This window comes from Cryptomeria japonica, chromosome 1 (assembly GCF_030272615.1).
Source record: "Cryptomeria japonica chromosome 1, Sugi_1.0, whole genome shotgun sequence".
Classification (NCBI taxonomy): Eukaryota; Viridiplantae; Streptophyta; class Pinopsida; order Cupressales; family Cupressaceae; genus Cryptomeria; species Cryptomeria japonica.
In genome coordinates this window covers 177,964,995-177,989,703 of record NC_081405.1, presented here as the reverse complement: position 1 = coordinate 177,989,703, position 24,709 = coordinate 177,964,995, and the positions used below count along the sequence as shown (strand labels likewise).

Below are 24,709 nucleotides of genomic sequence, written 5' to 3'. Positions count from 1 at the left end.
TTTCTTTTAAATACACACAAAAAACAATATATTGACAACCAAATTCATGATACATTTTGCTGAAGGGCAAATGAGATTTTGCATTAAAACACCTCTGCCAATGTAACCGTGCAAAATCTTACACCAAATAAGATGAATCAAAACATGTGAATAAAGTTTCCCATTGCTGCTAATATATTTTGACATTTCTACGAGCAATTACGAGAAATTTCCATAAATGATTACACGGTTATAAGGAATCAATTTGGCAAATCATGGCCATGTATGAATTATGACAATGTACAACCTTAATAACACCTGTCCACACAAAAGCTATACTTGTAACATCTCAGTGAAACGGTAAACGGAACGCCCTCCAAAATGAATCAGAAACCTATTGATTGACAAATCCTGAACATAAATTACCAGGGTAGTATCTTACAAGCTTACATATGTGCCTCCCGTTACAATCTTAAACCTTCAATTGTTCCTTCATCCAGTAGCAGCCCGAAAAAGCACCCAGTAGGCAACAAGCGTGGCTAGTCCACTATTTGTTTTAAAAGATTTCAACTGCAAAAGTAAATTGAAATAGTCAGTATTCCAGCTAGCTTATTTTGAAGCAACAGGACATACAATAGACCACCCTTGCTTTTATTTCTATAAGGTTTGCACAAGAACTTTCTCGTTAATAGTATTTGTTCAGAATTTATTATAACATAATAGACTTGAAAGGGACTTTCTTCAGAATGTACTCTTCTCCCACTTGTAAACCTAAACAACATGGGATGATACCAAAATAGCAAATGACCACTTGGAATAATTAACCAACCAAGTCTTCTATAAAACCAATTGACTGTAGGAAATGAGTTCTACTGCCAAGAAAAGAGCTCTTATGATGGAACGCGGAAATTTCAAAATCATGAATGAACACCCAAATATGAAGGTTCCAACTCTTCAAGCCTCTAAACTTAAGTCTGGTGATAAAGTCATGACTGCACCATAAAAGATCAATAACATGCTCCTTTAATTTGAAAACCAATCCACTCAACATGGACAACCCCTCTTCTAAAGTTACAATCATCATTGGACTCTCTACTTGACTAGCATCAGGATTTCGCCTTAATTTCCAGAAGAGCCTCACGAATTCATTGGAATATAATCTTCATGGCTGGTGAGAAGGATGAAAAAGTCTGATTTATCAGTCTGATCAAAATAATAAAGCAATATCCAAGGTTTAAACCAGTCTCCGTGGTTGCAGCAAACAGAGCAATCGCAACAGAATTGACTAAACTCACTATTATTTTCACTAAGATAAATATAGCAGTCAGCCAAAAAAATAAAAATTGTTCAGTTTTTAGCCAGATTTGTGCCAGTTTCTGCCACGGTCTGTTTTAAGCCAGGCCCGTTTTGCAGGACCCTGGATGGCTGCAAAGAGGATCCAGACTGGTACCCAGACACGGTTCAAACCGTAGTTGAACTACTAGCCAAAAACAAAAACTCGCCAAGGCCCAAAAAAAAACTCGGGGAAAACTCGGCCAATACTCGACAAAAAACTCGGGAACTTAAAAAATTGCTTAAATTTAATTAGAAATGCATTTTTTTGCAATATTCAATGAGAAGATGCATCCAATGAGTCAATAAATGAGAACACAAAAGAAACAAGCTGAGTCTATATATATTTAAACGCAAAGTGGGTACAAAATCGCATCCTACTAAGAAATGCTGATGGCTAGAAGCAAAATAGTAAATAGTTTTTGTAGAACTAAAAGCAAATACATCAATACAATTACATCTTCCTCTTCCCAGCTCTAGTAAAAACTAGGGGAGAGGTAGAACTAGAGGGTCTAGTCCTAGAAGTCTATTGCAGGCGTGCCGCATGACTGTGCCTCCTCGCTCGGTATGATTGGCTCAAGCTGTGGCTCGTCCTCCATCCTGGATGTAGCTCTACCTCTTGCTAGCACTGACAATGACTCGTCCTCCTCAATGTCATCCAGTGTGAAACCAAATCCACCCCCTTCCTCCTCCGTAACTTGCCTCTCCAAATCATTGATGTCATCCTTTGTAAAAAATGAGGTTGCTCCTACGCTATCCACTCGCTGTAAGGATCTATATCATCCAAATCAATTGGACCAGTTGGTGCTTCTTCTACCTTCCTTATGTGCAACCGAAGAACTCCAATTGCGCTCACAACTGGATGAACTACAAGACTGACATAAGATTTTGAGGACAAATTTTTTGAGATTTGGGGTATTTCCACCCCAACTTTGCCATCAAGCATCTGCAAAATAAAATTAGGTTGAGGGTAGCACCCCTTGCGAGGGTTTGAGGGTGAGAAGGAGAGGAGTAAAGAGATAGGTCTAGATCTTGGGGGAGAGAGGAGAGAGTGAGATGGAGAGTGGTAGAGAGGGGGATAGAGGAAAAGTGATAGGGGATAGATAGGTCTAAAATTCAAGACACATAAAGTGAGTGAGATAGAGAGAGCGAGAGAATACTAATAGGAGCCTACTGAATACTGGAATTTGACTAAGTCTGAAAATTTAAAAAAAATTCTAAAACCTAGAATTTGCATTATAACTCTTAGAGATCTAAAACCACTCTCAAAAATCCTATCAATATATACATGAAATATAACTTGAAGTATAAGAATATTTCATGTATATATTCTGATGAAGAGAATGAGATTGACTCGAAAAAAAAAATTAGATAATTTTTGACATGTTTGGGCCTTTTTTTAATGCAGCCGAATTTTTCCTGGAAACTCGCCGAGTTTTTGTGAAAAAATAACCAAAATCTTTGCGAGTTTCTTCTGTGAGTAGTCCATCTATGGTTCAAACCATACCCAAATCTGGGAATTTCTAGGAGACCTATAACACAGATTTTAGACTTTTCTTTTAACTTACAAGTTTTTGACAGGATGGTAAGCTTCCTTCAGCTTAGGATAATGATTATACTCAGCTGGGTATTTGGGAGTGGTAGTGATTTTAATCTCATGTGATCTTGCTAATCTTTGGTCCATTCTTTGGTGGACCTAAATCTTTATGGTTCAAACCATACCCAAATCTGGGAATTTCCAGGAGACCTTTAACACAGATTTAGACTTTTCTTTTAACTTACAAGTTTTTGACAGGATGGTAAGCTTCCTTCAGCTTAGGATAATGATTATATTCAGCTGGGTATTTGGGAGTGGCGGTGATTTTAATCTCATGTGATCTTGCTAATCTTTGGTCCATTCTTTGGTGGACCTAAATCTTTTACGACAGTTTTATCTATTTATTTAAAAAAATGGGACATTGCATGCCCCCAGGGTAGATCAATCAAGCTTAGATGCCATGACCAAGAGGTATCTTTTCCATCATATTCATCTAGGACTCGCACCTGGCCTTGTTTGTTGGGGTATGCCACCATATTTTACCAATATAGAATTTAACATTTGTATTTTACAGTAACATGTCCTCTAGGATTTGAACACGGGTCTCCATCATGAAAGCCCAAAGGATTTACCACTTGAGCTCCATCCCATTTGATAACTTCCATTTTCTTATTTTTATTGGCTATGTATAATGAAAAATAAATTGAATGAATGATTCAATAATCAGATAATCTATTCAACAATATACAAGTGTATATAAAGAGATTACAAGGACGACGTTCTAAATTAAGAACAAGTCGTTTAAAGTGAACTACTAAATAAAGCTTAAAAGCTAATTAACTAAAAAGCTAAATGACCATTAAACAAGGAACTAAATATAGGTGACTAAAATATAATTAAATATTCTAGTACCCTCCCTTAATGGTTATTCTATCTACTAACTACCCTACAGAAAACACTGCAAGTCTTTTGATCACAAATGAAAAGAACACTTTGCTATAGTGGAGACCCTCCCTGGATGTGAAAAGTGTTAGTGACCAAGAATACCAAAATCCATCCAACCTAATGTTGGGTAACCAAACTGAAACCTGAAACCATGATTTTGAGGAAAAATTGGCAAACCCTCCAAAACTGAAGATACAAATCATCATTTTTGTGGAAAAAAATGGTAAAAACCCTTGAAACGATTTTTGTGGAAAAATCGAACAAAACCCTGAAACTGCCTAAATCAATCTGATCAAGGCAACGATATTCAAATATCGTGAACATGCACTGTTTCCAGGTGTTGTGGCAGTTGTTGAACTCTTGACTGTGTTCCAACATGATGTTGGTCAAAGATGCCATCACGAAAATGGAAGTTGAACCAGGTCAATCTGATTCAAAAATCAGAATAGAAGCAGCTGCACAAAAAATCTAAAACCCTAGAGGAGAATTCTGGCACGAATTCCAAGGCGCAAATTTTGAGGTTTAAAAGAAACCCAGAAATTAAAAAATTTCTGCAAACTTAAAACAACATAAATGGTGCCCAAAAAACAGCAAAAATCACAATGTCCACAAAAATAGCAAAAATTGTGAACTATTTTTAAATTCCAAGGCAAATTTGCTGGCACAAAATTTGAGGTGCGGAAAACAAGGCACCCAAAAAAAATTGAGACCAACCCAGAAAAGCTCTTGAAAACCCACCAAGAATCTGAAAACAGAATGTAGATCTGACGGCTCAAAAATTGAGGCATGGAAAATGATGCACCCAGAAAAATCTAACAACGACCAATTGAGGTCTTGAAAAACCCACAAAGAATCTGCAAGCGAAATAAAATTTCTACTTGATCTGAAGGGTCAAAACCCTAGTCGAAAATTGCAGAAACCCTAGGAAAATATTCAATCTGCAAAAAAAAACTCCAAGTTGCAAGCTCGAAAATCTCCAGAACTCTAAAAAAACATGAACTATTGCCCAACACAGAAATTCGCCCACAAACCAGAAACCCTCAAAAAGCCTTCTAAAAAGCAAAATTGAAAAAAATCTGGAAAATATTCCAGAAAGAAGGGCATGAATTTTTAATAAAAAATTCGCCAAACATTAAAGAATCTCATTAACCCGCTCTGATACCATGAAAAATAAATTGAATGAATGATTCAATAATCGGATAATCTATTCAACAATATACAAGCGTATATAAAGAGATTACAAGGATGACGTTCTAAATTAAGAACAAGTCGTTTAAAGTGAACTACTAAAAAGCTAAACGCTAAATAAAGCTTAAAAGCTAATTAACTAATAAGAAAAAGCTAAATGCTAAATAAAACTTAAAAGCTAATTAACTAAAAAGTTAAATGACCATTAAACAAGGAACTAAATATAGGTGACTAAAATATAATTAAATATTCTAATATATAAAACCCTCCCTTTTTTGAGAAGGTGGGCCCAGACACCCTGTTTCCCTAACCTTAATCAAATTATATTTTCTGCCTTCATTGTGCTAAAACATTCATCAAATTATATTTCTACTTTCATTGTCCTAAGACAATCCAGGATCAAGTTCCTCAAATCTTGCATCTGCAGCTTTCAACTAGTAAACCATTTATTATACGACAGTAGTAAACCAGACCCTCCTCTCTATTCCTCACACTTTCTTATGCTCAGATGCCAACCAAGCTACAAATTTAGGTTTCAAAATTAATCAATTTTCCTGGGTGACTGTAAAAAGAGAAATAAACTCGGGAAAAAAGAGTTCCAGAACCTGTTAATTTCTCCAAGTACAGATAACAACCCAAACAAATTAATGCAGGATTAGTTGCTAAGAAAAAAAAGTAAAATATTCCACTGTTTATCACATTCAGTAATTGGGTAATCACATTCAATAATTCGGTAATCCCATTCAAAATTTTGCAAATCTGACAAGCCTTCAAACATTACAATCACCATTACCATCAACCCCCCACTTTGTTGAGAGTGTTGAGATGTCTCTATCATATGCATAACTAATACCAGAAAGTGAATAATACAGCTTTTACATTTGTTTCTGTCTCTGCTTGATAATCGAAGACTCTTATATACCTTCCCAGGATTCAAACAAATGACTTGGACATGTGCAAACATCTGAAACCTTCTAAGGCACTCAAGAAAATTACAACTACAACAATGAATACATATAGTAGTTCATCACGGTAATTAATAAGGCTAAAAAGGGATTTTTTCTAGTAATCCGGAAGCAACCATGTTCAATATTTTATATAATAGAGAACTAGTCAGTGGGGGTATATGGAAGGGAAAAAATCAGATAAAAATATAAGACCTGTTGATTCTTAATAAAAAGGAAATGCTCAAAAGTTGCCACTAATTAAAAAATATTAATTCCAAACTCCACATGCTATTCAAGATTTAAAAAATCAGATAAATATATAAGACCTGCTGATTCTTAATAAAAATGAAATAATCAAAAGTTGCCACTAATAAGAAAATATTAATTCCAAACCCCAAATGTTATTCAAGATTAAATATAAACAAATTTACAACCTTATGAAAGTTCTGCTGCATATGAGTGCCATGGTGAAAATCACACTGAATCATTAAATGAACTGCTGCCCCTTCGGGATAAACCAGCACCATCCTTTGATCCCTCACCTTGAACGTGATCACCAGTGGGTGCATTTTGTGAAGATTTCAAACCACTTAGATTTTTTAGCCAGGAGGCCTGGAACATGCTATTGCCTCCATTGGCAGATCTTGCACCTTGAACAGATCCTTGGCCCTCAGCAACTGATGTAGATGTGCCTCCAAGAAGAAAACGATATGCAACTCTGCTTGCAGATACAATTTCTGCTTTTGCCTGCCTAAACTGCAAAAAGTAAATTCCAGTCAACAACCTTATTTCACCTTTTGTTCCAAAAGAAATGTTAAATGACTTAAAACATGTATAAACTAACAAGCCAAAATATATTTTTCTATATGGTGAACCACACAATAGAAAAAAATGTATTGTTAAAACTACGATGTTCTTTGAGTAAGTATTATAAAGTAATGGAGAAATAAGAGATGCAATTCATTTACAGAATTCAGTAATGTAACCATATCATTAATCCATCTGACAAATAAAGTAATTTTGAATGCAAAAATGAAAAATGCATAGGATAATTATTTTCATGCATTCTAACCAAAAGGTTAGCCACAACTACAGTCAAGAAAACCTTTGACCATGGATTAGCCCAATGTTAAAATTTATTGGGATTGTCTTAACGTTGGAATTTGTTTAGCAATTAACAATAAAGGGCATAAAGATATGTTTCCTGATGTGAGTATAAATTATGCAATCGAATTCAATTTGTGCAGGAAGTATTCTTACTCTGTTGCTTCTTAGTGCTTGTGGATTGTATGTTGGCAACAAATACATCTAATCAAGCTCAGTAGCATACCAAATAAGACAAATCGGACTATCAAAACGTTTATTTGAATAGCAGTACACAACATGTATACACATATAGACATTTAAAAGATTGTCATCCTCGATCATGCTAGGTCCCAAAAGACTAGCATTTCTAATACCAACTGGAAATAAATCTGTATTTTTGTAATTATTTGCATTTCTCAGTTACTTCAGGCTCCTTACGAATTTCAGTTCTATAGAATTTGTTGTTAGGGTTTCAAGCAGATCCGAAGCAAATATGAACTAACAATTATATGCAGATTTAAATACAAAAGATAAAGAAATAAAACAGGACACAGATAACACAGAGATTTAACGTGATTCACCCAGAATGGGTTACGTCCACCATACACAGCCGTCCAATCTTTCTTATTATCCAGCAAAAACAGTACATCAACCTTACAATGCCTTAAGCATCCCAGCCACTTATAACATGTGTTTTTAGGGCAACAAACAAAGTCGGCCTTTTTAGGGTTTTATTACAATGTCAGTTTTCGTCAACTGAAAAACGGCAAAAAAATCAATGTACAGTGTACAGTACTTTGCTGATCAGTCGCCACATTTTAACAATCTCCCACTTGGAGACTGATCAGGCTCCACACCGAACATTTGTCACCATAGTAACATACACTTATTTAGGAATTTATTTTACTTGCAAATCAGAAGCCTGCCTCTTACTTGCATTTCTCAAAAGGAATATGCTTCCTGATGTCTTCAAGAGCCACAATATCTTAGGTACAATTAAAGGATATCTCTTCCAAGTGTCTCTTAGACTTTATGTCATTGAACACAATTCTTTTAAGGAAAAAAAAAGATTTGCCATTGTAATTTAGTTTAGGTTTTTTGGACCTTGCATGTATTGATAAGGTATAGGCTATCATGTTTCAGTTCACGATCCACTGCAAACAAATGATTACACAAAGGCATTTACCCATTCACGTTAAACAACCAACCTCCCTCAAGGATGTCTTCAAGTTAACTTCTTTCTTCAGGCTCAAGTCTATAATTGACTCAACCTCAAGTCATGACAAATACCCATTTGGGAAATTTTCATCAGAGAAGGTTGCCTCCTTTGCTTCACTGACCATCAAAAATGTTGGTAATTTGAGACTAATTTTCTTCTTGAGGCTACCAATATCTTTATTGGTTAGCATCATCCATAAGCTGCTCGTTAGATGCCATTCCTTCCTTTAATTCCCTGATGAATGTGTTTAATATTACTGTAGCAGAAGACATTTACAAGCAACATAAACAAGTCATGTGGACCTCTTACCCACAGCCTTTTGGATCTAAACTTCTTATGAATTGTCAATGGCAGCATCATTTAAGACTATTTCCAGCACCACTGACACCAAGTACTATGATCCCTTTTGGAATCTAAGTGGATTGAAATTGTATTCATCCAATTACAAGTTGAGTAAAACCACCATATTCCATGTGACTCTTTTCTTGCCAAGTGGGGGAGACTGAGAACTACATTTTTCAGATGGCTCTCACATAGAAGCAAAAATCTTTATCACATATAGCTCAGGACACCAAAAGATAAATACTTTTCAAGTTATTTTATTAAATAATGAAAATTAGATTAAGGTTACAGAAAAATCAGAAAGAATTATTTTGAAAAAAAACTCACTATTTTTTTAACTGAAAAATATTTATTTTAGCACAAAAATTCACAATTATTCACCAGAAAATTGCAATTTATCAGCAGTAAATCAGGCTAATAATCAGTCAAAAAACTGGCATATATGTGTTTGTAAGAACCCCTGCCTATTCTACCCTTAATTTTTCAGTTAGGTAGGTTTGACATTTCGTCAAACACTTTCCATGCCAATGCCTGAGTTCTATTTAATGAGTTTTCTTTGTGCTTGATGTCTGATTTAATGATCCCAAAACATATAGAAAAACATAGAAACTACAAATAATATTTGCATGAGCCAAAAACAAGTTTGCCACAATCGATTTGCACTTTATTCAACAATGAACCAGGTCTGATGACACTTTTATGATTTATCAGGTCAGATTCAAACTGTATCAGACTGGTAATTTCACAGAATGTGCCTATAGTAAACAAAACAAACTTAAGATTTGGGTTCTTTACCTACCCAATTGCTTATCTCCTTGTGTAGACCCAATATGACATCAAACAGTGCATAAATGGCTGAAGGAAATGTCTAGGTAAGTCAGATAAATCTGATTATATTCTGAGGATATGGCAGCCAATATCGAACCCTAGTCTCCTCCAATGAGAGCAGCTAAGTCTGGAGAATAGAGTAATGAACCCTAGTTGGTAGATTTACCAATACAACACATAAATTTGCCACCAAACTCTCTTCTAACTTAATTCTGATATGAAATTGCAGAGGTCTGAAATATAAATCACCAGACAAGAGAATGATGCTAATAACCCCAAAATGCTTTCCCAAGAGAGATACTTCTCCTCCAAACCCTAGCAATATATCCATTAATGAAAATACGCCATTAAAAACTCCAGATCTGAATTTCTTTGTACTCAACCTGCAATACATCAAACCCTAGTTGATATGATAATCTCCTTTCAAACCCTATCTTTTGATGCTCAATAATCACCATAAACCTGCAATAAGCCCAATGATGAATCCACCTCTCAATGTGGAAATCCACTGATTTCCAAGGGTTTCCATCCTCAGAAATATCTGAACCAGTCAAAACCAGCTGATAATGGAGAAATTTCAAGTATCACCAATCAACATAATGAGCTTAGGAGGTGATAGAGTAACTTCTATAATACCTCCTTGCACAACCCTGGATCCCAAAATCACTTTATATGATTTTTAATAATTTTTCTCCTCTCCAGAAGGGGTCGTACCACTCCTAGGCATAAAATTTTTTTTTTTTTTTAATTCACTTTGCCTTTTCTTTCTTTAAAGTCACTTTATGCAATTTCCCTTTTATTCTTTTTAAGTGACTTTTTATAATATTATTTTATAAAGCTCATTAAAATAATAATATAATCTTTTGTTACTCAATGGCCAAAATATCAACAAGTCCAGCTGATCATTCCTTACACCTCCAAATTAGCCTATCGGAATGATGGAATAGGCTAATCGTATCTTCGAGTGATCACTATGGAGAAGGGGACATTACAGTCCTCCCTTCCCGGGATTGCTTGTCCTCAAGCAATTGCAACACTGGGTGTTGCAAAATATCTTACCCTTCCCAAGTGGCATCCTCCAAGGGTAAATCTCTCCAACGCACCAAATACTCTCTTATCACTCTGCTCCTCAATCTCCACTCTCTCACCTCTGTGATCTTTGCAGGAATTAATACTAACCTTCCCTCCTCATCCAAATGAGGTGAACCTAGAGAAGGAACATGTTGCCCAAGTGCCCATTTGAGGCTAGACTCATGCTGCCCAAGTGCCCATTTGAGGCTAGACTCATGTTGCCCAAGTGCCCATTGTAAGTGACTTTTATAATATTATTTTATAAAATGATTGTTTATAATATTATTTTATAAAGCTCATTAAAATAATATCATAATCTTTTATTTCTCCATGGCCAAAATATCAACAAGTCCAGCTGATCATTCCTTACACCTCCAAATTAGCCTACTGGAATGATGGAATAGGCTAATCGTATCTCTGAGTGATCACTATGGAAAAGGGGACATTACAGTGTTGACCTGATAAATTCAGTTTCTCACGAGTTTTTTGGGAAAAAAATGGAGGTGGTATTCAACAATTTATCACAAGAAATCAAAATTGAGTCAAACCACCAGATTCCATGTGGCTATGGCATTTGTCATCTCTTTTCTCTCCCAGTGGGAGATACTGAGCATTATAATTTTAGATGTCACTAATATGAAAAACCTAAAGAAGTGAAAATATTTTTTGCATACTAGGAAGGTTCTGCTCTACCCTCCTTTTAAAATTGTTCCCAGGGATGCTTGCCTTTGCAAGGTCACCAGGGTGATTGCCTACTATCAATCTATTCTGGAGTGTGGCTATTAAGCTTCCTTCACATATATTCAGCTTGTCAAAACATAGTTGGTGCCAAATTCATAAAACATCATCTACTTAACAGACTTCTGAAACAGTTATGTCTGATCCTTCAAGGAAAAAACCACATTAAGTTTTACCCACTCAGGTTTAGCTTCTCTGATTAGGCATTCATTGTTTTGGAGTTTTTATTCTTGATCACATTTTCAGATCCTACGGATCTTGTTCATCCTGGAATTTTTCTCTTGTAACCAGATATACCTATGAAAGCAATTGCCCTACTTTAGTCAATTGTGGAGAATATTATAATTTCTTTCTTTAAGCTACAATCTACAATATGGTAACATGTTTTTGGTGGCCAGCCAACTATGAAGGAAAATGGGTAATGGATACATACAAATTGGCTAGGTATTAAACTCTATTATTCTGAAGAAACACAATCAGTACAATTAACTGAACCAAGACAGCAGGAAATATGGGTTAGAACAATCATATAAAATTCACAAGATAGCCAAAATTCAGCTAGCACTATCTAAAGCTCATTCACCATGTGATGGTAAGGTCAAGAGTATATTTCTTTCTAAGGGAAATGCTTGGTGTGTTGCAGAAATTTGGAATATTAAGCATCGCCAAAGTATTTACTTCTTTTAACTCCTTGTTGACATTTCATGCCTCTTTTGAGCCATCATTTACAACCAATTTGAGACATCCTGAATGGGTTCCCTACATATCCAAGAATGCAAAAAACCCATAAAATTCTAAGTTTAAGCTCTTCTTGGTATTTTCCTTAGCATTTTGTGCCTTCAAAACAGTTTAAATTTCAGGGTTGTTCATACCTTCATGCCTTCCCTACCAATCCTGAATCCCGGCTCTAATCTATGTGTTGAGTCTGTCAACCTTTCTGACTATCCAGGTTTCCCATACATTTATACCTCTTTCAATCCAATCACAATATCCCGCCTTTTCCCACTAAGTTCATTGTTGAGATCAGAATTTCAGCCATTCCTTATTCAGGTAGCTTCTTTCGTCCGTCCCCGCACTCCAACACCCCACTTTATTCATTGCCAAAATTCACCCAAATGTTATCAGCCTTTTGAAGTTTTGGATCCCTTCATCATCATCAGACTTGTTATCTCAATCATGCCCTATCCAAAAGTTCGACACCCCTACATTCCCTTGTCTTTTTTCAAAATTCCTCTTAAGTCTTTCAGACTTTCATTATTTTTTGTCCCTTCATCCTATTCCTTCCAACCTCAACATCCCAAAGGTCCACCTTTTCTCTAATGATGTCGTGTTGATATCAACACACTGACGATGTTATGCTGACGTCAATAGTCTCAATGTGATGATGTCATGTTGACATCATTATTCCCATTAGACTTTCGAAGTTCTGAATCCTCCAATCCTTCAAAATCCATTCCTCCCATCTCCAATTCCACAATTCATTGCTACATTACACTCTAAAATGTCCTAAGTATTTCAGATTTAGACAAGGCCATCCCCTAACCTGGTTGCCCATTCCATCAACCCTTGAAGGTCCGAAACTTCACCATATGCTTCTAAAAAATTTCTAATTCTTTTGGAGTTGGACTTTCGATCATCCCTTTCCTTTTCTGTTATCATCCTTCCCCCTTTTCTACTGTGAAGCATTAGAGTAGGAGTAGGTTTTAATTTTAATATGTGTTGAGTTGGATCAACACTTGCATCTAGGCTTACAAAACGACCAGCGTTCTCTAAGGGGTTTAATCTCAAGTTAGCAAGGTCCCACACTAGAGAGGTCATACCCATTGTTGTTCTGAAATGTTAGACTGGGTACAATAAGGGTGCAATGTCAGGTGACAACACTACCAATCCCTCTTATTCAACTGAATTACCAACAAAGACCAAGAGGAATTAAGCATGCACTTCTCTGTAATTCACATATTTACAAATCTAATAAATTTCCACTACTATTCAATCTGGTTGCAGAAAACTATGATAACTGTATCATCTTTTAAAATAATAGTTGACTTGCAATCTAACACAACCAAAAGACATGTGAAACAACAGGAAGGAATTGGGAGCAAGTTATACAAGTCACAGAATGGATACCCCTCAGCCTTGGAAACTAAGCTAACGAATATATATGCTATTTAATTCAGCATTTCCAGTGTCTTTATTGAATCCAACAGAAATGTTGTCATAAAAAGAACTATATTTCAAGTTCCTACTTAAGATCATAATTAAAAATACCTACACATCATTACATAAGATCAGTAAGTCCCTATTTGCATCTATGCAGTTAAAAATAGAATATGCATCCTCCTGATGATTATCACAAGTATTTTCTGCTGCTATGAAACAATAGATATAATATTCTCTCTAAAGAAATAATGACAAATGCAAACCCTTCAGCCTGAATCTGAACAGATCAGAAAAATTTAATAGTCTTACTCTCACTGCAGTATTTTCAGCAACCTCAATAGCAGCATCACCCGCATTTGCAAAACGGTTAACCCAAGCTGCATATCACTACAACAGGTCAGGGAATACTCACTGCTACTGTAACGATTATCATATAATAAAACATACATAAAAGGTATATTCTTTCATGGCAATAACGAACTACAAAACTAATTGCAGGTGCTAGCAGGATGACTCGTGAGTAATTTGACATATAAAACTAGCAGGGAATAGATTTTCAGGTGATTGAAATTTTTCCCTGTGCCCTCAAGAAACAGACATCCTAGAAGATGATGAACATGGATTAAAACATGATTTGAGTCTGCCAGAACCATAAGTCAAATTAATAGTCATATAATAGCAAATGCAGCAAAGCTATGATGGTTTTAATATAACTTAAATAAATCCTTATTATTTAATGCTTGTGCAATTATCAATTTTGAATGCATAACAATAGAATATATAAGGAAAGATTTACAAACAGCCTTGCCTGGAAGTTTTTGTACACCCAGTTGTTCACAGAACTTGTCACAGAAATGGTTACAATTCTTTGATAATAAATCATAGTCATAACCAGGCCATTCACTGCTCAGTTTTGTCAAAATCTGAGTTACTGAATGGGCTGACAAACTAGTTTTTCCAAGGCTTATGCTTTCACGATAAGTATACATAGGGTTTTGCTTAGGATGGCAACTGAAAACCCCAGTTCCATTTTCACAGTATCCAAAGGACCATTCCAGATCATAAATCTGCAAAAAACACGAAAGGGGGTTTCTCAATAATGTTACACCCGTATACAGATCAATAAATTCCTTTAATTTTCCACACAGATGCAAACAATAGTGTTTGCAGAAATATGTTCAACATCTGATTAGAATACATCATATCCAAGATTTTAGTAAATTATAATGCTGCAAAGAAGTTCACATATACATGACAAAGTATTAATACGGACTCATATCGAAAATAGAATACATAATTACAAAAACCAAACCTTTGAAGATCATATAGAACCAGATAAATTTGATGCGTTGGCCCTTAAGCAAATTAGTTCACTGTGGCCATGCTCAAAAAAACATTGTTACACTTTCAATACAATGTAAGTTATAATTTGTTTCAATTTCTAAACATCTATCATACATTTAAGTTTGACATATTGATATTGAATTAGTATATCGTATTATAAGTTCGTACCATTTTGGTAATTTTCTTTAACATATGCATGATGTGTGATATTCTAGGCTTAATTCATATTTCTAGACAGCAAACATGCAAATATTTATGATTTTTCTTTTGTACAGATGTACGCAGAACGTATTTAGCCCTCATTTTTTTATGTCATACCAACATACCCTGCCCACATACCCAATTCCTATTCAGTAACTTACGTGAGTTTGTAATTCATTAATGAGTTGTGACTAGTATGGTATACTAAGTGGTTGTGACTGGTATGGTATACTAGGTGGTCAATGAGTGAGCCTAATGGGAACTCAATCCCATGCTTCTACAACACATAATTGTTCTAGGTATCTTGATGAGAATTGAGATATGATCAGTTAAATATCCTTGCCATGGATGATAGATCCTAGTATCATTTTCTATGCTTCATGTTCTAACACCTAAGAAATCATTGTCCTCTAAAATATGTTTGGTCAAAGAATTAAACATGCTTTTCTCACTAGATTCACACCACACCAAACTAGCCTCCAGTGCTCTCATTTGTAGAAGGTCCACAAGTTGCTTATGCATTATCCCTCACTTTGCACCACAAAAGTTAGAAGATTATTTGTTATAAGACATGTGGTCTACTTTGTAGCATGCATGCTATTGTTACCATTTGATGCAGCATGCTATATGGGTAATATGGTTTACCTTTGTTCTTACATGAGGTGGCTTATTCACTACACAATTAGGAAATGGATCTTAGCATGCTTGGGATACATCTAGAGATGTTACACTATGATCTTGTAATGTGTAATGGTTGTGTTGTATGTGTCTTGTACTATGTTCTTGTATTATATATGTTTCTAAATCTAAGTTACCGGTTCTTCCCCTTTTGGCATGGCTTCGGGTCCTGGTTCTCCCTGGATTCTCCTTGGGTTCCTCCCGGGTCCTTCCCAGGTGGTCGGGTTCCCTGTGGGTCCTGCATGCTATTGTTACCATTTGATGTAGCATGCTATATGGGTAATATGGTTTACCTTTGTTCTTACATGAGGTGGCTTATTCACTACACAATTAGGAAATGGATCTTAGCATGCTTGGGATACATCTAGAGATGTTACACTATGATCTTGTAATGTGTAATGGTTGTGTTGTATGTGTCTTGTACTATGTTCTTGTATTATATATGTTTCTAAATCTAAGTTACCGGTTCTTCCCCTTTTGGCATGGCTTCGGGTCCTGGTTCTCCCTGGGTTCGACTTGGGTTCCATCCGGGTCCTTCCCAGGTGGTCGGGTTCCCTGTGGGTCCTACCGGTTCTTCCCCTTTTGGCATGGCTTCGGGTCCTGGTTCTCCCTGGGTTCGACTTGGGTTCCATCCGGGTCCTTCCCAGGTGGTCGGGTTCCCTGTGGGTCCTGCGCAGGACCCACAGGGAACCCGACCACCTGGGAAGGACCCGGATGGAACCCAAGTCGAACCCAGGAGGACCCGGGTGAACCCAGGAGGACCCGTATAAACCCAGGCCTGTGGTTTCCAAAAAACAAGGCCACAAATCAAAAAATAAATAAAAAACAATAAAAAAAGACTTTTTAAAATAGTTTTTTTATAATAAAACTCTAATCCGCCCCTTTATGACTTTTTAAAAAAGACTTGAAACTTGAATATTATCTTTTTTGCAAATTATGAATATGATATTAGACTTTAGTTATTAGTTTACTGATTACATTTGCGATATATGAATATTTATTGGCATTGGCAATTAATAATTATGGATTTATCATTTATGTATGGGAAGTCACATTGTATATTTTATTTTTGTATGGATTGTATATATTGAACATATATATAATATATGGGTATATATATATATATATATACGGACGAACCCGAACCCGTACCCGTACCTGTACCCAAGATTTTATTTTTTTTGCCAAATCCACGAATCCGTACCCGAATCCGAACCCGAACCAGTAACTTAGTTCTAAATCATTGTACTTGTGTGCCTTAGTATGTTGTAAACTCTTGTTTGTGTTGATATGTCGTATCATGATGCTCTTGGTGTTGTTGACATTTGTTGTCAAAGGGGAATGCTCTAGCTAAGTTGTATGGTTTATAGTTTTGGTTGTATAACTACATGTAGAAAAGCAAAACAAATAACCTACAAAGATAATCACTAGACTTATCATTGTACTATGTGTTATTGGATTATCCATTTGTTCACTTCAAGCGATGGTTGGGGAAAATTAGATTCCTTCAATATGCAGGTTCAATATACCTTCCCCATACATAGCAAGAACTTGGAGGGAGTTGCTTCTGAATTGGATTAGTGCCTTCACTTGTATGTATATGTATCATTGTATTAGAACATTATTGCATATGTGGAAGATTGGCATATTGGCCTATGTATTTGATGTATATATTATTGAAGGTTGTATTTGTGACTGTTGTATCTTTTGGTTTGTTGTACTATTCTTGATGATCTATGTATTAATGTACTTGTGAGATTGCGTTATCAATGGATAGTTGTTGTATTTGTATGTTCATGGTATGGAATATGATCGTATTTATTGCTTAAAGTAAAAAAACATATTGTAGTTACAGTGTAGAGTACATTACACCCCATCATTTATTTTGAATATTATGATTTCTTGCAGCAGTTTGACCATTTTGCCCAAAAAAAAAAGTAGAATTAGACCCTAGAGATAATCCAAGTAGAATATGAATATCAATGAAGAGCAAAGATTGCTTATGGGAACAAGGAGCTACTAAAGAGAAAAACATGAGTACTTAACTAAATGTTTGAATTAAAAGTATAAGTTATCTAACATTCTAAACTTCCAAAGTGCAAGGAACATAAAAAGAAGAGAATACAGCAAATATCAGGCAAGTTTACAATAAAATCATTGTGAAAAGACTAATTTGCATGTTGCAAGGAAAATCAACTTGACGAACGTGGACTGCATGCTTGTCACCATACTCACAATTTCTAGTAACCACATTTACATATAATATAGTCTTTTCCTTATTTATCTACTCACATATCTTAATTTGACTGGAATATGCCTGTCCCAATACTAGTACCCCCATGTCTTCTGGAAACTATGCTGAATAGCAAATTGTAAAACTCAAAGTTAATAAACATAAGAATCTAAACACCTGACAGCCCATTTGCTAGTGGACAAATGCCATGAAGATGGCTTGCTTTCAAGCCTCTTATTGTATACTCTAATTGACCGAATAATGTGTACACTGTACAGTAATTGGTACATCTCAACATGTGAGCCCCTCGGACATGGTTTCAGTTGCTACAACAAAAAGTAATGTAAGATTCATTCATCATTCCTCGTGCATTGACTGCAAAGGATGTGATGTAGAGAAGGAAGATACATTCACAAGAAAAACTATGCTGCATTCAAAACTAAATTGTAAAACACCATATAAATGTATACAAGAATCTATTAACAAATGGAGTTCGGCATCTAGACCACAATTGAAATTCACTTTGATTGTAAGGAACTTTTCCAAGAGGAACAGTTTCCAGATTTCTGCTACATACTCTTATATTTCTCAGAATTTCAGTTGTTCTTCCTCAATCCATTATTAGATATTTGAGTTGAGATTAAGATGTATATTTTACATGTATTTGGTGGTTGAATGTGAAGGATCTTTTTCTCTAAACCAACAATACAAACAAAAACATTTGCAAGCTGTGCTATATAGTGATACTATTCAGATATCCAGTTCACTATTTAAATAGTCATGTCCACTGGTGTTCAAGAATGACCAATACGACTAAAGGAAGCGCACAGTCTGCTGGACATGCAGAGTAATATAAAATTGAAATTGGACGAAATCGAAAGCTGTTATGCCTGAAAAACGCGAAGCTAAGTCAGGCAGCCACTCTCCCAGCATTGGGAGGTGTAAAGAGGTACTTCAGATTTAGGTGGATAGGCAAGATCGAGTTTGCTCCTAAGTTTAATCATTAGACAAAAAAACAGGATTACAAAATTTGAATAATACATGAGGTACATGGAAACCAATTCCGTTGTGGGCTTCCAAACAGGGCTCACATTCACCAAACTGGAGTGTCAATCAAGGTAACCTCCAAAACCACCTTAACCTTTCATATTGTTGTCTACTCAATAGCTAAGCTACATAGCAAATTATCTCATAATCTGTCTTTTTCCGGCTAAACGCGGCACACTAACATTAAAAGCAAGAGGTTGTGAAAACTGCAGCTTACCTGCACAGCACTGTGAAAGATGCCCCCAATACCAATACCATCCTTCATAATCTTATTCAACTGCATGATGACATTGTTTGTCTTGGCCGATGCGCTATTTGTCACATCATAGATGTGAAGCACAACCTCTGTCATCCTCTCTTAAAAAACAGCCTTCAGAAACAAGTTATTCCCTATTTTCTTGAATCGTGGCAAAATACAACAAATTAACCAATCGATCAAAACCCTCTTCTGCTTCTCCAAATCAACGCCCACATAAAATATCCTCTAGAATCGGCAAATTTTCAAACCCCGCTAAGCTCAGGCAGTTAAAACACCCCGTTCTTGGCCAGATCCAGGGCCAGAAAACAAACCACTCCCTGATCCGTCCAAACTTCACCGCCAAGTCCTCCAAAACTAACGGACAACCAATAAATCCAGTTTGTCCCGACTCCAAATTCAAGACACAATAATGTCCTATTTTTTTTCTCTCCTTACAACCCTAGTTGCCCTTATAGCCCTAATTAAAGATCCTCTTCCGCTAAAACATACGAGACCGAACCCGCTGGAAAGAGCCGCACTTAGAACCTGATTTCGCTCAAATTGGAAGGAGTTAAATTTGGCCAGTTACAATCGCATGAGGAGATTCGAACCCACGACCAGCAACCGAAAGAAATAAAAAAAAATGTGTGATTCGTGAATTCTCCTCTTCCAGCTGAAGGCAGAGACGAGGAATAGCAAAGCGAAATCACTTAAATTATGAATTGCAACGTCTTGAATGAAGATAAAAATGATAGCGGGAGCATTTTTGTAGGGTAAAAACTTTAATGGCTGCGCGCATAACATCCTTTGCAGGGCCCACAATTGTCATCATCACCATAACGATTAAGCCAGCGTGGACCCATTTGAAGAATCATTTCTAGCGGTCTACACAATCATTTGAATAAAGAGAGTAACATATGTAAGTAATTACTACATTTGTAAAGCAAGCTCGTGTGTTGAATCATTAGTGATCTAAGGGTGTGTCGGATGAGGCTAAACGTCACTTTCACTTGCCCTTTATTTTTTGGGTAGGGTTGGACAACATACAACTTTCCGGTTATGTAGGCATTTTCATTGTACTAGTGGCCATTAAATATATTTATTAATTATTATTAGTATATATATATTTATATATCTATTTAAATGAAAAATTAAAATATAATATTATTTTATTTGGGATGTAAATTTTTAAGTGTATTATTTAAAAAGTAAATATTTATTATTTAGATAATTTTGTTCTGTTTTAGTTTTTAAAAGTATGGTAAAGAAGTTTTGTTAGGGTTTATCGTTTTTGTAATCTATTAATCTTTATGTCACTCAGCATCTTTGGAATAAGAAAAATTATATTCTTCTTATTTATTATGAGGCTTTTTAGTCTTTTTTTATGGTTTCAAATCGTTTCAACTTAGCAACTTTAGTTCTACTCTTTGATAATGTATGTGAATTTTTAGAATATTTTACCTCGACAAGATATTTTGTTACCTCCTTCTAAAAGAAAGAATCATGTTTCTATCAAGACACTTTAGTTGAATTTTGAAGCTAGGAAGAAAAGAAACAAATCCTTCAATCTAACCCTTGGCCCTAAAGATGTTTTGATGTCTCTTAAATATAAGAGCATAAATGAGGAGGTTTATGATATTCCTATGGACAAGATAGATATTATTAGTTCCTACCGACAAGCAGAATACTAATGCATTCACCTAATTTAATTTATTCTAACAAAATCAACCAATAAGCATGCAAAACTTAAATCTATTGGCATTTCTCTAAAAAAAATTAAACTCTTATATTTATTAAATTTGTACAAATTTCTTTTAACTCTATTTCTATTGGTCTATAATAGTGTACAGTCATATTACAATGGTGTTAGCCTTCAATTGTTTTCTCAATTTTTTTTATGCATTTCCATAATATATTGGAATTATATTAATATTTGGACAATTATACTATTGTTCTCCAAAAGTTCTAATCCAAGTAGAAATTCCAAGCACATAAATTGTTATAATATGTCTACAGTATTCTCTTGAAATGTAGCATGAAAAATTTATACTAGATGTAACATGAACAATGTATTACATTTATTAAGAGTGGTGATTTGTAAGGACCTCCATTTAGCTAAAATATTAAATTACATAATTACAATTAATCTCACACATAATTAAGAACAATTAACACAACTTGCTCAAATATATATTAAAATAAATCATTGAAGAGAGATTATTCGACTCTGCAACGTAGGATTTTCTAGAGGCTTTCTGAGGAGGTCTTTCGCACGTGCAAGTGTACGCTCTTTTTGGGCAAAGGGTTGGCCTCCTTCCTATTTTTATTTCCCATTTATTGTGCCTATTTATGGGAAATGACTCAGGTGGTTGCTCTAAATCTGCATCTGGTATTGTTGGTGATAAGTCATTCAAGGAAGCAGTGCTCAAAGGAGGTCAGAAGTCTATGTTTGAGGCTAAGTTTGTTGCTGCCAAAGGTGTGTCTCAGTCTCGCGTGAATGATGGAGGACCCATGGGTAAGTGCTCAACTGACACGACCCTTTTCATCATGTTTGATTCTGAAATGGATTAGGAATTAAGTAAAGAGAGGACTAGGCTTAAGGAGGTTGCAATCTTTCTTTCTATTCGGGATCATTCCAAAATGCCTTCTAGGAGTTATATGAATAATTGGTTCCAATCTATGTTGGTTAAGAAACTAGGGTTTAAATTTTTATTTTGCCATATGATTCAAAGAGGGTTGTCTATTATATTCTTCAATGAGGCCAATAGTCAGAAGGAAGTGTTAAAAAAGGAGTTTTGGTCTATTGGAAGTGGTTGCTTTAGGGCTATTGGGTGGACCCCTGAAGCCAACAACCAGGAAATTGTGGTATTATCATGCCCTAGGTGGATTACTGTTAATAATGTTCTACCTCTTCTTTAGAAATGGATACCCCAAACATCGGAAGTAGTGGGTAATGTCTTGCATATAGATGAATCGGCATCTTTTTTGCCCCATATGGATTCTCATCTTTTGATTACTGTTAAGCCTTGGGTGGATCTCCCACGACAGATAAGCATTGAGCTTGATGAGGAACACTTCGAATGCCAAATTGAATTTTTGGGGGGCCTTAATGCCTACTTTCTTTGTAGAAAAGAGGGTCACCTAAGGAAAAATTGCCATCTACTAAGGAATGATAAGAATGTTGCTAGCGATGGGCGCGAAGATGTCAATATGCCTAAATTTAATCCTAAAGGGGCTTACCATCCTCATGTTGGTAAGTCTAAAATTGATAACAACCCTTCCCCCCTTTGTTGAGGCTTCGCTTGTAAACCCTAGCTCGGTTGCTTCCCTCTCTAATGGAGAGATCTCACCTCCTCTATATATCCCCTTCGTTGAACCTTCTCGCTCTATTGCAAAGGATCTTGATAACTTGCACTCTGCTATTAAGGATGCCTTCCATGCCCAAGTTGCTCTTGTTATCCCTTCCCTTGCCAATGCTCTTGAAGAACCGCAGGTTCCTGGGGGTCAGAGGAGCTCTGTCAAATGCAAGACACAAAATGCACAACAATTGGTCCTGGAAAAAATTAAGATCTCTGACATTAGGAAAAGTATTGAAGCTCATATTCATCCTGAGCAAGTGAACAAAAAAACTAGCATCAAACACAATGTCTCTAATGAACAACCATCTCATAAATGCCCTCCATGTTAGGGATGAAACCACGACTGTGGGTAAAGAGGCCCCATGATAAGGCACCAGTCTAGTTGTGGGTCCTAAGAATGAGGAGCTCAATGCTCAACCTCTCTATAAGAATATTTGCGTTGATAATCAGCCTCCCTGTGTGTCAAAGAATGAGGCACCCCCTCCTCCTCAATTAGTAACCAGGGTCAGGGTGATGCCTTTGATGGTCATCTCTCTAACCATGTTGGTGGGCTTGTCCCTGATATTGAGGGAATGAGGTGGCTATTCCTGAGGGGAAGGGGGATGTTAATGCTTGGGAAATTGTGCCCTATAGGCCTAACCTAGTTGAGGACATGTTGCTTGAGGATATCAAGGATATAGAGAGACTGAAAAATAAGAGCAATATGGGCCCTAAAAGAAAGAAGAGACTTAGGAGAGATAGTACTTCCTCAACTAGTTCAAGGCATGTATTTGTCCTCAAGAAAAAAAGGGGCAGACCCAGTGGGTCCATTACATCCAAGGCAACTAGAAGAAGATCTAAAGGGTAGCTGCCTAAGTGTTACCAAACCTTCTAGGCTCCAATGGATACTTAACCCTAAATCATGCCCATGGAGTTAAACTACATTTCTTGGAACATTCGAGGGTTGGAATCCCTTGACAGAAAGTACGTTGTCAAAAGTTTCTTAAGATTTCATAAGAGTGTTGATATTTTTCTTTTGAAAGAACTGAAAGCTATTCAGTTTTCACTAGAAATCAATTTGAAATGTATATGGAGAGATGCAATTGAACGCATGCAAATGTAATAAAGAGAATACACATAAACTTAGTGTATTCAAACAAACACATACAAACCTCAAAGGATAAGTAGCTTGATATGTTGATGATGGGTTGGATGTGGTTGCTCATTGATCCAGCAACATGATGGCATGATAAGGATGATTGAGTGATAAAATGGACATTATAAGGATAGCATATGAAGATTTGATTAAAATGAGAGAAGAGGCCTCAATTTATAGATTTTTAAATTTGGAATGGACAATGGAGATCAAAAGATGGTGAAGGGATGGGATTGAATGTGAGAGGAGAGGACAGTTGGGAGATCCAAGATATTTAGCCATAAAGGCATTCTTTGACTCTACACTCCTCAAGTGTATTGGGAAGAGGAACAAAGGACATTGGGAAGAGGAACAATGAATTAAAATTCCTTGGAAATAGGGAGTCTTGGAAGAATAAAGGATAAAAGGAATTAAAAATTCCTTGGGAGGAGGGAGCATGGGGAGTTTCAAGGAATCCAAAATTCCTTGGATAGACAAAAGTGGGTGGCATTTAAGGTTGAGAGGTGATATGGGAGAGTCATTTATGGTATGTTGTTGACTCATTCTTAATCTCAGAGATTAAGAATGTGCAAATAATTAGTGAGGGGATTAGGTGGGATAATGGAGGATTAGGATGCAAGCGGGCAAGTTAGGAGGATGTGACATGAGGAGAGAGAATGAGTGGAGGGATTTAATAACAGGGAAAATGGTAAGAGGGTTAATTAGCTTAAATCAATCAATTAAATATGTATTAAATAATTGATTTAGTAGGAGGATTTGTAGGAAAAGGTTAGACACAATTAAATAAATGTAAATTTATTAAATTAATGGTGAAGGTTAAACTTAATTAAATAAATATAAATTTATTTAATTAAGTGTGAAGGATAAAATTAAGTAAATAAATGCAAAATTATTTAATTAAGGGTGAAGGCTAAATTAAATAAATAAAAATTTATTTAATTAAAGGTTGTGGGTTAAGATAAAGGATTAATTAAATAAATATTTATTATTTATTTAATTGGCTAGAATGGGGTAAGGTCAAGTGTGGTTGGGTATGCACAAATTTAGGTGTCTACAACAATATATTTCAATACTAACCATTCTAAGGGTAAGGGCGGAGCAG

General features: G+C 35.8%; 1 protein-coding gene across 2 annotated transcripts; it reads right to left on the bottom strand.

The window, feature by feature from the left end:
• On the bottom strand, nt 1-20,019 carry LOC131060928 (deSI-like protein At4g17486). Of its 2 annotated transcripts, XM_057994376.2 has the most exons (5): nt 19,093-20,019; nt 14,181-14,439; nt 13,682-13,749; nt 6,471-6,684; nt 1-549 (listed from the first exon to the last, which is right to left on the bottom strand). In XM_057994376.2, the coding sequence occupies exons 1-5, from the start codon at nt 19,225-19,227 to the stop codon at nt 536-538; spliced, it is 690 nt and encodes a 229-aa protein (XP_057850359.2). In that variant the 5' UTR covers nt 19,228-20,019; the 3' UTR covers nt 1-535. The 2 variants fall into 2 exon arrangements, with proteins under 2 accessions (XP_057850359.2, XP_057850358.2); XM_057994375.2 differs by lacking the exon at nt 1-549 and having other exon boundaries at nt 6,363-6,684.
• Between the last annotated feature and the right edge of the window lie 4,690 nt (nt 20,020-24,709).

Coding starts and splice junctions, on each gene's coding strand:
- LOC131060928 (XM_057994375.2), bottom strand. CDS start 19,227: ATGACAGAGGTTGTGCTTCACATCTATGATGTGACAAATAGCGCATCG. Junction 14,440..19,092: donor TCTTTCACAGTGCTGTGCAG/GTAAGCTGCAGT, acceptor TGTTTTTTGCAG/ATTTATGATCTGGAATGGTC. Junction 13,750..14,180: donor GGGTGTACAAAAACTTCCAG/GCAAGGCTGTTT, acceptor AGTGATATGCAG/CTTGGGTTAACCGTTTTGCA.